Here is a 12,787-nt window from a genome sequence, read left to right as displayed (position 1 = left end):
TAGAACTATTGAAATATCATTTCATTTACACACGTAATTCCTTAATGTCCCTTTTCCCTATATTGTTCTCCTGAATTGTTCGCCTATGTGAAGGAAAGTGAAGGATCTGATCTTTCCATTGAAAGGTGTCAAGGAGTCGAGCATCAGGGTGAAGTTCATAGCCGTCGTTTTTCACTTGTTTGTTCATTTCACCGAAAGCCGAAATCCATCACCAAAGTGCCGGTGACATGATGAAGGATGCTCCCCCTCCCTCCCACCCTGCTCATGGACTGTTTGTCCGCTCCCGTCAGGGAGGAGGCTACGTGGCATTCACACCAGGACCACCAGACTCAAAACAAAAAAGAAACAGTTACTTCCCTCAAGCAGTACGGCTGATCAATGCCTCCACCCACTAACCCACTCCTTTACGCCCCCCACCACCACCACTTTATCGTTTCCTGTCAGGGTCACCTTATGTACAGACATCCTTTAAGTATTATTATTATGTTCTTTATCATAATTTTTCTTGTGTTGCATCAGATCCTGAGTAACAATTATTTTGTTCTCCTTTAAACTTGTATTCAGGAAATGACTTTACACAATCCCGAATCCTGAAAAGGGCAATGAGTTTCCATACAACTACATTTTGATTTGTTCTATGAGTAGCCGACTGTAACAATAGCAATTCTAATTTATAAATGCTTTTAAAGTGGCAGAAATAACTCCAGGTGCTTCAAAGGACGAGTGCCTAGCAAAATACAGACAATTTGACCAGTTGGTCAAAGGACTGAATGATACTGCAGGTTCTAATTGAGGAAGGGAACTTAAGAGTTTGGGCATTGATGGGTAAATATGTGCCTGCCAGTGATAGGGCAAGTGCCCTCAGTTCTGTGGGTTAGTCACTTACCCCCTTCAGAACTATATTCATCCAGTGGTCCACTTTATTAGCTACGCCTGTACCCTCATTAATGTAAATATCTAATCAGCCAATCATGTGAAGCAACTCAACTCATAAAAGGACACAGACATGATCACCAGGTTGCTTTGTTGTTCCGAACAAACATCAGATTGGGGAAGAAATGTGATCTAAGTGACTTTGACCATGGAATGTTTGTTGGTGCCAGAGATGGGGTGGTTTGAGTATTTCAGAAACTCTATATCTCCTGAGATACTCCACACACAACAATCTCTATAGTTAGAGAGAATGGTGCAAGAAACACCTAGTTCTGTGGGCAAAATTGCCTTGTTAATGAGAGAGGTCAGAGGAGAATGGCCAGATGGTTCAAGCTGACAGGGAGGTGACAGACAGTGTCTCAAATAACCAGACCTCACAACAGTGGTGTGCAGGAGGTACCTGACAAAGTAGTACAAACTAGACTTAGTGAGGAAAGGAGATGGATATGAGATGGTGTGCAGTACTGTGTAAAAGTCTTGGGTGCATATACTGTATCCAGCTAGGGTGCACAGTACTGTATTTGTCAAAGTGGAGTGGAGAGTTTGGAAATCTGGTGGGAGCGAAAGATGTCTTAGGCACCCTTGCTATATAAATGTGCCTGAGATGTTTGCACAGTACTGTAGGTGTGGGATAAAGACTGATGTGGGTGAAAAGAATGAGAATTTTAAAATCCAGAGTTCAGCTTGATCAGTCGGCAGTGTACTGAATAGGCGTGGGGTGGCTGTTGGAAGGTACAATGAAGGCCACTGGATTTTGAATGGCGTCAGCTTTGTAGCAAGAGCAAACCTAACAATCAGCATCTGGATAAGTTGTGACTTCTGAAGTGGGCAGTTAAGATCAGTTTATCTCTGTGTGTGTGAAATGCTCTGGTTACAGCTGGTATAAGCATAGAAAACCTCTACAGCACAATACAGACCTTTCTGCCCACAAATTTGTGCCGAACATGTCCCTACCTTGGAAATTACTAGGCTTACCTATAGTCTCTATTTTTCTAAGCTCCATGTACCTATCTAAAAGTCTCTTAAAAGACCCTATTGTATTCGCCTCCACCACCATTGCCAGCAGCCCATTCTACACACTCACCACTCTCTGAGTAAAAAACTTACCCCTAACATCTCCTCTGTACCTACTCTCCAGCACTTTAAACCTGTGTCCCCTTGTTGCAACCATTTCAGCCCTGATCCGCGCGATCAATGCCTCTCATCATCTTATACACCTCTATCAGGTCACCTCTCGTCCTCCGTCGCTCCAAGCCCCACTATGAAAGCTGCAACCTTAGTCTTTAAAACCACTCGACCCAGTCAAGACCTGCTTTGTGGTTTAAGCACAATAAGTGCAGTGTACTGTGTTGTCAATTGTTTTGACTCTCAGATTAAACACACAAAAACTGTCCATTCAGGTAGGTAGATACTACAGCGAGAAGAGTTCGGTTTAGTATTACGGCTGCTATATAATCCTTAGCCATCATTCCTGATAACAGGTTATTCATTTTATTAATGTGCGAAAATTTGTTGAAGCACCTTTGAGACGCCCTGGGTACAAGAAAGGTTCAGGCACTTGTTCTGTGTAGGATATACCTCTGTCATAAAACTGTTCCAGTGTAAGCGCTGAATGCCATGTCTCAAGGCTCCCTGCCTCATTTTATGAGATTAATCCCCAGGCTTGAATGAGCAAGTGCTGAATGCTAAACAGCAAAAATGCACATGTCAGGTGAAAGTTAAACTTGAAGAAATTGGCTGCACATAAATGACCAATTTAATATTGAAAGGCCTAGATAGAGTGGGCATGTTTCCTATAGTGGGATGTTCTAGGATCAGAGGGCACAGCCTCTGAATAAAAAAAATCCCTTTAGAACAGAGATGAGGATTTTTTTTTAGCCTGAAGCTAAATTCATTGCTACAGACGACAGTAAGGCAAAGTCATTGGGTATATTTAAAGTGGAGGCTTACAGGTTCTAGATTAATAAGGGTGTCAAACACTGCAAGGAGAAGACAGGAAAATTGGGATTGAGAGGGATAATAAATCAGCCATGATTGGATGGTGGAGCAAACGTGATGGGCCAAATGTCCTAATTCTGTTATTCACAGCACCCAGTCACCATCTAACTCTACTTCACAGGCGCCTGAAAGTGGCCCAGTTTGACTATAGCAAGAAATGCTCAGAACTTGCGTTGCTTACTGAAGGGATGTCGGGTAGAGAGATCTCCAAGCTGGGAGTGGCCTGGCAGGTATGGCTTTTATTTAATTCTTGCGTTACTTGAATGCTCAATACATTAAATACACATGAATTTTTTTTTTTTGAAATATTTAGTTTGCCATTGTTCGATCAAGAAGAGTAGATAAAGTTCTTGTGCATAATAATTAGTCTCCCTTTTGCTTTCCCGCTCTTTGTGTGTGTCTCTGTCACTCTCTGACTCTCAAACAGATGTCCTTTTTTTTTCAGCATCATGACATAGCTGTTTCTCCCATGTCAAATGATGTATCACGGAAACAGTTTTGTTTAGTTACATTTTCTCCCTGCAGTGTTAGTTCCTGACTACTCTCTGCTTTAACAGAGTTGAATGTCGCGCTGGATTCTTGCTCACGTGCCATTTTGGATTAACTCTTCCCACCTGTGCCTTATTATTAACACTATTTTATGTATATTTACTGCTGACATAGGTTAATGGAAAATTAATGACTTGGATCTAAAAATACCAGTGCATTGGCATTAATGTGTTTTGAAATAAGTGTCCACCAGTCTCAACAGAAGGAGAGCAGATTATAGACCATATTGAGCTGAGGCAGGAAACTTCTGTCAAAACTGCAATCTGTTCTCACAAGTAATCCAAAATTGTTGGCTCTTCAGATGAGCATGATTGAAGATCTCTGAATTGTTGGCAGATTTTTCTATCATCTTCTCAGGGAATGAAGGTAGCAGAACTTTGAAGGCCAACGCCTGGCTGTAATAGTTTGTTTTATTTCATTATTAGAAATGGGTTTAATATTATTGACACAGATCATGAAATTTGGTGATATGCAACATTAAAAGATACATTAAAAATACTGTAGATTACAATAATAAATGTGGCTTTAAAATAATTAAAATAAGTAAGTAGTGCAAAAATATTAAGATGTTCATGGGTTGGTTCACTGTCCATTCAGAAATCTGATGGCAGAGGGAAAGAAGCTGTTCCTAAACCATTGAATGTGTCCCTTCAGAAATTGGAGGTGCAAAGGGACTTGGGAGTCCTAGTGTAGGATTCCTTGAAGGTTACCTTGCAAGTTCAGTTGGTAGTAAGGAAGGCAAATGCAATGATAGCATTCATTTCCAGAACATAAAAGCAAGGGTGTAATGCTGAAGCACTGGTCAGTCCATATTTGGAGTATTGTAAACTGTTTTGCACCCCATATCTAAGAAAAGATATGCTGGCAACGGAAAGGGTCCAGAGAAGGTTTATGAGAATGATCCTGGGAGTAAAAGATTCAAGATTGAAAATAATTTATTATCAAAGAATATGTAAGTTATATACCTTGAGATTTGTTTGCTTACAGGCAGGCAAGAGCCCCGAATAACCCAGTTTTAAAAAAAACAAAGATCATAACCACTGCACTGAGAAAGGGGGAAATGGCCCACACGCCCCACGTCCAGCCACCATGTAAACAATAGGAGTAAACGACAGATTGAGTCCTTAGATCCACTCCCCAGGGCAGCTGGAGTGGGCCCAAGTCTCGATCTCAGTTCAACGTATTGGTGGGACAAAAATGCCGCAATACTCGCAGAGATGACGGCCGTGGAGCAGTTCACAGCCTCAGTGCCACAGAGAGAGGAATGAGCCTCACAAGAGACCGAGCAAAATCCTCCCAAGTGCTCGGCCCCAGTTAACCTGTGAGGAGTGTTTGATAACTCTGGGCCTGTTCTTGCGGGAGCTTAGAAGAATGGGGTGGGGATCTCAGTGGTCATGCAGATGATGATGTTTCCGGTTGTGGGAGAGTCTCGGGCCAGAGGGCACAGCCTCAGAGTAGAAGGACTAGATGGGGAGTAACGTCAGCCAGAAGGTGTTGAATCTTTGAAGCTGTGGAGGTCAGTTCATTGGGTATATCCAAAGTGGAGGCTGATTAGTAAAGGAGTCAAAGGTCATGGGGAGAAGGCAGGAGAATGGGGTTGAGGGGAAAATAAATCAGCCATCATCAAATGGCGGAGCAGACATGATCCAAATGGCCTTAATCCTCCTCCTATCCTGTGGAGTCTTATTATGGTTTTTAATCTAAAAGGCAAGCATGGTCAAAGGAAAGTACTTTGTTTTGATTAGTGAGATCTATAAAACACCAACACTGAAAATTGCTTCACAGCCATAATCACTTTGTTTGTTGGCAGTGTGTGTGAGATAAATGACTGCCTATCTGTTGGTGTAACGCAAAGTACACAAAACTCCTTTTCACGTACTACTTTAAGAGTTTTAATTGCTCTGGTGGACAGGCGGAAATTCAGTGTAATGCATGATAAGAGTTTCCACAGGTAGTCTTTCTGTGAATCACTTGTGGTTGCTGTCACTGAAGCAGCCTAGAACTCGGCACTGAAACCCCGATTTATTCATTAGCCTGGTTAATGGTACTGATTGCATTCTGAGCCAGCATAACCAACCATTGTAAATGAGCTACCTGGTGGTTGCCTTTCTTCGCAGGAGGGTAGGTGGAACCTCTCCGACTCCAAGAGCTAAAGAGGCAGGCCTCAGCTGTAGACAGGGTAGTCTCATAACGTTTCAGTCGTGAACAGTCGGGCTAAGATTAGTTTATCTTATGAGAGATTTAATGGGCTAAGAAATAAGGCCTCAGTTGAGTGAGATTTTGCTTTTCACTATTCCAAACCTTTTAAACTGATTTTTTATTTAGTTCAGTACTTTGTAGGCAAGTCTGTGCTGGTAATAAATTAGATGGTAATTATTGAAGTGATCAATACTGGTGATTTTAATTATCTCAAAGATTGGAATAAGTATACTGCTCACATGAAGCTTTTTGAATTGCATTTGGAACACTCTTCCTAGATATTATTTTTAATTCCAATGAAGAGACGGTTTCATTTCATTTGAGGGAAATGAATGCAGAGTAAGTAATGTGCTGGATCAAAAACGTCCCATGTGTAACATAAGATGATCATAGTCGTTGCTGCTTCACTGTGAGAATTTCAAGCCTGAGCAGCTACAGGTCTATCTATATTCCCTACATGGTTAAATATAACATGCACAACATTTCAGCAGCGTGGTATGCTATTTTTCTAACAAGTCACTTGTTTAAAAAAAACCAGTGACATGCATTTGTCATTTACCTGTCCATTTATTATCAAATTATTAGAGCTGACTCTACTGGGCATAATTTGGCACTTTCCAAAAATCGGCCTGTGCGGTTCATGGGTGCTACGGTAGCATAGTACCACACTACCACAGCTCAGAATTGAATCCCGTGAGGGATTTGTGTGAACGCCCATCAACGTGTGGGGTTCCTCCCACCACACACACACACACACACACACACACACACACAGACACACAGACACACAGACACAGACACACAGACACACAGACACACAGACACACAGACACACAGACACACACACACACACACACACACACACACACACACACACACACACACACACACACACACACACACACACACACACACACACTCCAAAGACATACTGGCTCGTAGGTTCATTGGTCATTGTAAGTTTTCCTATGGCTGGGGAAGGGTTGGGTTCCTGGGCCGTGTGGCTCATTGGGCCAAAAGTATTTCTAAACAAGTAAATTAAATAGATGTGCTATACACTGTTTATTAATTGGGTTGCAAGCTCAACTCTACAAGCATACACGCTGAAAGCATTTGTACCTAAACCCAGAGAATCTTATCCTGGCATCAATACCAGAATTACCACTGATTGTCATTACTGCAGCTCCTTAATGTCCTGTAATGTAACTAAATCTGAAGAGCCTTGTGGTGAGCATCTGTCTTGTCCCTGCCAGTAGTGGGAAACAGTTGAATCAACAACGTACAAAGCCAGCAGTTTTGATAATGGATACTATGACCTCCTTCGTTTTGGGCTGTTCTGCTTTTCTTTCAAAATTTGAGCCATTTTCTCAAATACTTTTGTGGCAGAGGGAAAATAAAGGATGTGTTGCATGACTATAATTCCCTATACGGGATTTCTCTTTATTGTTTTTAAAATGTTAGTTATGAATGCACACAACCATTTGAGCTAGATCTCTGAGGAATAAATCAGTGAGAATTTAGAGGTAGTATTGTACAAATGACCATTATTACTATGAAATCCAACTCAGTATTTCATCAAAATTGAAAAGGTTGGATTCAGTTTTAAATGCATGTATTGATGTGCTGTGTGGAGTTGTAATTAAAGCAATAAATCTTGTAGCATTTAGAGTTGTTGACATGATAGATAAACAGCTTTTCATTGAACTGATCTCCTACTTAGCTTCAGTTATTCCTGCTTTAACTGAAGTGCTAGTGGGTATATCTCTCAGCCCTGAATGACGCTGGGCCATACTATGTCCCTTCTAAAATTTAAAGTTTTGTGCTATATTCATAACTCTCTTGCTTTCACCTGAAATCTGTCTCAGGGTCCCAAGCTAGAGATCGGTTTGCTTTTCTGCTCCTCATTAAGTGAACCCCCTACTCCCAAAGTTTTGGAGAACATGGCTAGGCTCAGGCTAGTGCCCTCCAGTTAATTGCTTCCTTAGCACGTTCATGTAAGTAAGCCAGGCACAGCTCGAGTAGATCTCTTATAACCATATAACAATTACAGCATGGAAACAGGCCAACTCGGCCCTTCTAGTCCGTGCCGAACGCTTACTCTCACCTAGTCCCACTGACCTGCACTCAGCCCATAACATTCCATTCTTTTCCTGTCCACATACCTATCCAATTTTTTTTTAAACTGACAATACCAAACCTGCCTCTACCACTTCTACTGGAAGCTCGTTCCACACAGCTACCACTTCCTGAGTAAAGAAATTCCCCCTCGTGTTACCTCTTAACTTTTGCCCCTTAACTCTCAACTCAAGTCCTCTTGCTTGATTCTCCCCTGCTCTCAATGGAAAAAGCCTATCCACATCAACTCTATTTATTCCCCTCATAATTTTAAATACCTCTATCAAGACCCCATTCAACCTTCTATGCTCCAAAGAATAAAGACCTAACTTGTTCAGCCTTTCTCTGTGATTTAGGTGCTGAAACCCAGGTAACATTCTAGAAAATCTCCTCTGTACTCTCTCTATTTTGTTGACATCTTTCCCATAGTTCGGTGACCAGAACTGTACACGATACTCCAAATTTGGCCTCATCAATGCCTTGTATAATTTTAACATTACATCCCAACTCCTATACTCAATGCTCTGATTTATAAGGGCCAGCATACCAAAACCTTTCTTCACCACCCTATCCACATGAGATTCCACCTTCAGGGAACCATGCACCATTATTCCTCGATCACTCTGTTCTACTGCATTCCTCAATGCCCTACCATTTACCATGTATGTCCTATTTTGATTCATCCTACTAAAATGTAGCTTGTAGGCTGAGGCAGGAACAATGAAGTGACTGTCCTGACAAAAGAATAACAGAACATCTTCTGGAAATGGTGGAGCATGAAATTGGTCAAGCATGAATTAAGAGCACAAAAGCACTGGCCTTAATTTTTTTTAAACTTTACTAATAGAGAAACTACTGGGGCAGAGGGTGTTTTAAATCTCCAAACCTTGATAGCTTGAAGATTGTGCCAGTGAAGGTGATGGCACATTGGAAGGTAACAGAGATTCTAAAACCATTCCCTGGGAAGGAGCAAATGTAACCCCACACTTCAAGAGAGAGAGAAAAATTGGGATCTATAGGCCAGGTAGCCTAACATTAATATTATAGGAATAGACCCATTTGACTAAAAACTCCTGCAATTTATTACAGGACACTTAGAAAATAATAAGAATGGGTGAAGTTGAGGTGTATTTCTGATGAGAATTCATATGTGACAAATCTGAGATTGTAACAGCAAATGAGAGGTGATCTGTGCCAAGTTCTGATGGAGTTTATAAACTGTATGTAAGTGTTACACAACATCAAAGGTGGGAGCGGTTTGTCCTCTTGATTGGCCACTGTCATTCATCAGGGTCATTGCTGATGTCTACCTTTTTCTGTACGATCCCTGGGCCTGTGAACTCATTCTTCGTTATCTTGCAAGTGCTTTGTGGTGCTACGTAAACTCGAGATTCTATTCAAAATTGGATTCCAGTTTCTTCAGGAGTCATTAGAACTTAGGAAACGGAGTAAACATTCATTTCCCCTGGTTGAGGACCCATCAGTGTCACAATCACAAGGTAAAGAACAAGTTGAGGAGTAATTACCCAAAGGACACTGGGCATGTCCAGTCGTTCTGCTTTATTTCCCACTCAGGATCAATAAAGTACTTGTTATTGTTATTATTAAATTAAGCTTCTTTGTCTGAGCTGCCACAATCTAACTGCTCCGCCATAAACCCATTTGACCAAAATCCCTGCAATTTATCCCATGGTAATTCTGGTATCACTATAGCACAGATATTTCCTTTGTGCTGTGCACCCAGAACTTTTTTCCTGCAACTATCTTTATATTTAATCTCTTTCCCAGTTTTAACAGTGGATCTTCAACCTGAAACATTAACTCTTGACTTTCTTTGCATTAAATGCTGCCTGTCTTGCTAAAGTGTTTCCAACATTTTTTTTTTGTTTTTATTTTAGGTTTCCAACTTCTGCATTTATTTTCTCTTTGGCTGGAATCTTTTAACTGTGATGCCTTCTGGTCTGTTTCTTTGAAACCAGCTGCTTCTGGCTTTTTGCTTTCACTCCCGGTAACTCCCTAGCCGCATATTGCCTTCTCTCAATTCTTTTCTAATTCATTTGTTTTATTAAAGGAAATGAAGTGGATTGAACAGATTTGGAAATGAACACATTCTTAAATTGACTAAAAATAAAGGCTTCCTTTAAGTAAGCTCACTTCTAAAACTTGTGATTTCTTTGAGCGGCGCTGTCTATGAGAAACAAAAACAGTGCCAGACAGATTTTAGGGAAAAATTTAAATGTTTCTCTGTTAATCTTATTGGACCCATTTTTGGTGTATTGCTAGTGACAGCTGCATTTGTCATATTTTACAGGCTGCAGCATATGCCTCAGAGGATGGTGTCCTGACTGAAGCGATGATTGATTCCAGGGTGACCGATGCAATTCGCCAACACAAGCAGAAGATGGAGTGGTTGAAGAATGAGGGCGGGGAGAAATCGCAAGGCAAGCAGCACCCACCGGAGGGTACACCAGTATGAGTGTTTGGTGCCGGGTTCTGCACCAGGAATCCCTGAATTCAACTGCTGAGCATCAACGCAAAACCTGCATCAGTTTACACTGTCCAGTCCCAAAGGTTATTCATGCCCGGTGCTTGAGCAGTCAGTTCCTGACCTGTTCAGCCTGCACCGTGCAGACGTTTCAGCTGCTTGTCTGGGAACCTGAGGACATGGCATGTTGGAGAAGAAAACAAAAGGGCGATGCTGTGTGTCGATCTGTTTCAGCAGCGTTCCATGTCATCATACAGCTCCTCACGGCTGCTATTTGCAGTGGACTCTGGGCTGGGACGAGACTGGGAAGGTGAAATCTGCCACTGGAAGACGTTTTGCATTGATGTGAGTTCTATTCCTGGGTTCCTTCTTTCAAAATGTTGATCACTCTAATTTTCAATTAGAATCATCGTGCTCAAGACCGAATTCCTTTGACTGCCTACCTCAGATGCATTTCGTGAAATGAACAGTTTCAGTAACTTTCCAGTAAAAGTTCACACCGATCATGGGGATTCACATTGTACAACAGTCCATTAGTGGTAAGATTGGGAAATCTTTGGTTTAGGTGAGTTTTACTCTGAGGAGGAGAAATTAAACCTATTATAAAACAGTTATTGAACTTTGTAAGTAAACCAGAACTGATGACTTCTTCCAAGCAGATTCTAACTTATCATTGTAATGCCATATAGAGGCATGTTGACTGACACAACCCACTGGAATAAAGTGAGACTGCTGGCCAGATCCTGTTTGTTTTGCAATCATGTTCATCCCTTTAGTAACCATATGATTCTTGAATTCCTACTGATGACTTTATTAGGTCAGAATACCAGCTTCCTTATTTAATCCTTTCCATTAACTTCTAAATATGAATATTTAAAAGAACTTAGATTATTTTAATCTATTAAATTTGTTTAAATTAAACATTTAATTTTTCCCTTTTCAGTTTGGAATAATTTTGCAGACAATTTTTTTTTTAGCTGGAGGTGAATTATTTGCAGGCAGACTGTTTTGTTCTAGAAATAGAGAATATTACTCTTAACTCAGAGGGTTAAAATACTGTCATATACTGCAGTTCTATGCCAACTTGGCTGCTGTCTACATTGGACCAAAGCCAATGTTTAATTAAAATATTAACTTCGAACTATCCAAAAACAGTGAAAATTCCTCCTCCTGCCCCCACCATTCCTGCCTTTTTCCTTCAATCCTACACCCTCTGAAGTTGCCACCCTTAATAGTTAATGCTGAGATCTATTGGTCTGTAGTGAGAATATATTCTAATGTGAAACTGGTATAAAGTTAAATGAAAAAGGTAAAAAAAACCATGCACTGCATTTCAGAGCAAAGAAACAGTTGGCCTTCTGTCTTTCTTGCTGATGGTGAAAGATTTGAGTCAGCTGTTGATCTCCAACCTAGAGGACCTCCAAAGGTTTCTGCCCAGAACAAAGAACTGAGGGAAGAAATGCCTTATGATGTGTTCAGCGTTAGTAAAACAAAAGGATTTGTTTCTAAAAGGCCATAATGAGCTTCCTCCTGGTGCACTGTTGCCTATGGATCTTGTCCAGGGTTCGGTCCCATAGAGTGTGGGGAGGGTTAGTTACGAATTCAGCTGTGAAAACGCTAAGGCGATAGTTTGTGGTTTCCTAAATCCAACAGTTTCATCCTGTTTAAACCGATGACTACATATGGTTATTTGTTGATGTTGAGCTAGGTGAAAGACTAGTTTTCGATTTGGCACGCTTACCCTGTAAAATGTGGTTATGTGCCTCAATTTTAAAGCTTGGCCTCCAAAGAAAGAAGTGCCCATGTGATCAAAGTAATACTTAGTGACCCCAATGTTCTGTCCTTCACAATGGTGCTGAACTGCCACTAAGAACTCTAAACTCTGTGGGAAATGAAAGTACAGTGATACTACTGAATCATGTTTGGGCAAGATGGTAGTGAGGTTTCTGGTCTGTAGCATATATTCTAAATGTTCTGTTAATCGTCGAAGCAATCCTGGTAATCTTACAGTGGGAGACCCTGTATTTCCTTTTATAAGTTGGAACTGATTCAGTCTTTGTTTTTTAAAACATCATCACTATATTCCAACATGGAATGATTTCAGTTTGATAAATCCTTTTTTATTGGATTAAACATGTAAATCCTGTTCATCTAATAAAATGAGATTACAATATGATAGAATGAGAAATTGAGAGAGGTTATTTTGTTTAAAAAAAACAACAAAGATTTGGTTATTGTTGAAAAGGAAATTGTTATCGTGTGGATGGTCACTGTTAAGCATGGAACTGGCTACCTAACACATTGCGTCCAGGCGGATTGGTGCAAAGGTGAATTTCCCACAGGTAGGATACAAGGAAGATCTTACTGCCGATGAGGCGAATTTTCCCTTGGAAGACCATTTCTTGGCTCCACACCAAATTAGTGTTGAGGGCCACTGAGACCTTTCTAGAGGTTTTCACCAGTAATTACCAAATGGGGCTTTCCATCAAGTGCTGTGCAAATCAATCG

The 12,787-nt window shown here is 40.9% G+C and overlaps 1 protein-coding gene across 1 annotated transcript in view; it reads left to right on the top strand.

Moving 5' to 3' along the window:
* The window catches only part of atad3 (ATPase family AAA domain containing 3), a 101,489-nt gene extending 89,035 nt beyond the window's left edge, over positions 1–12,454 (top strand). Inside the window, 2 exon segments of the mRNA XM_059951614.1 lie at positions 2,902–3,161; positions 10,106–12,454. Of these exon segments, the coding sequence (XP_059807597.1) occupies positions 2,902–3,161; positions 10,106–10,270 (425 nt within the window). The 3' untranslated portion in view covers positions 10,271–12,454.
* Positions 12,455–12,787: the final 333 nt, after the last annotated feature.

The sequence above is a fragment of the Hypanus sabinus genome, chromosome 27 (assembly GCF_030144855.1).
Source record: "Hypanus sabinus isolate sHypSab1 chromosome 27, sHypSab1.hap1, whole genome shotgun sequence".
In the NCBI taxonomy this organism is placed as follows: domain Eukaryota; kingdom Metazoa; phylum Chordata; class Chondrichthyes; order Myliobatiformes; family Dasyatidae; genus Hypanus; species Hypanus sabinus.
The sequence above is the reverse complement of the archived record's forward strand: the minus strand, read 5'-3'. Positions and strand labels throughout refer to the sequence as shown.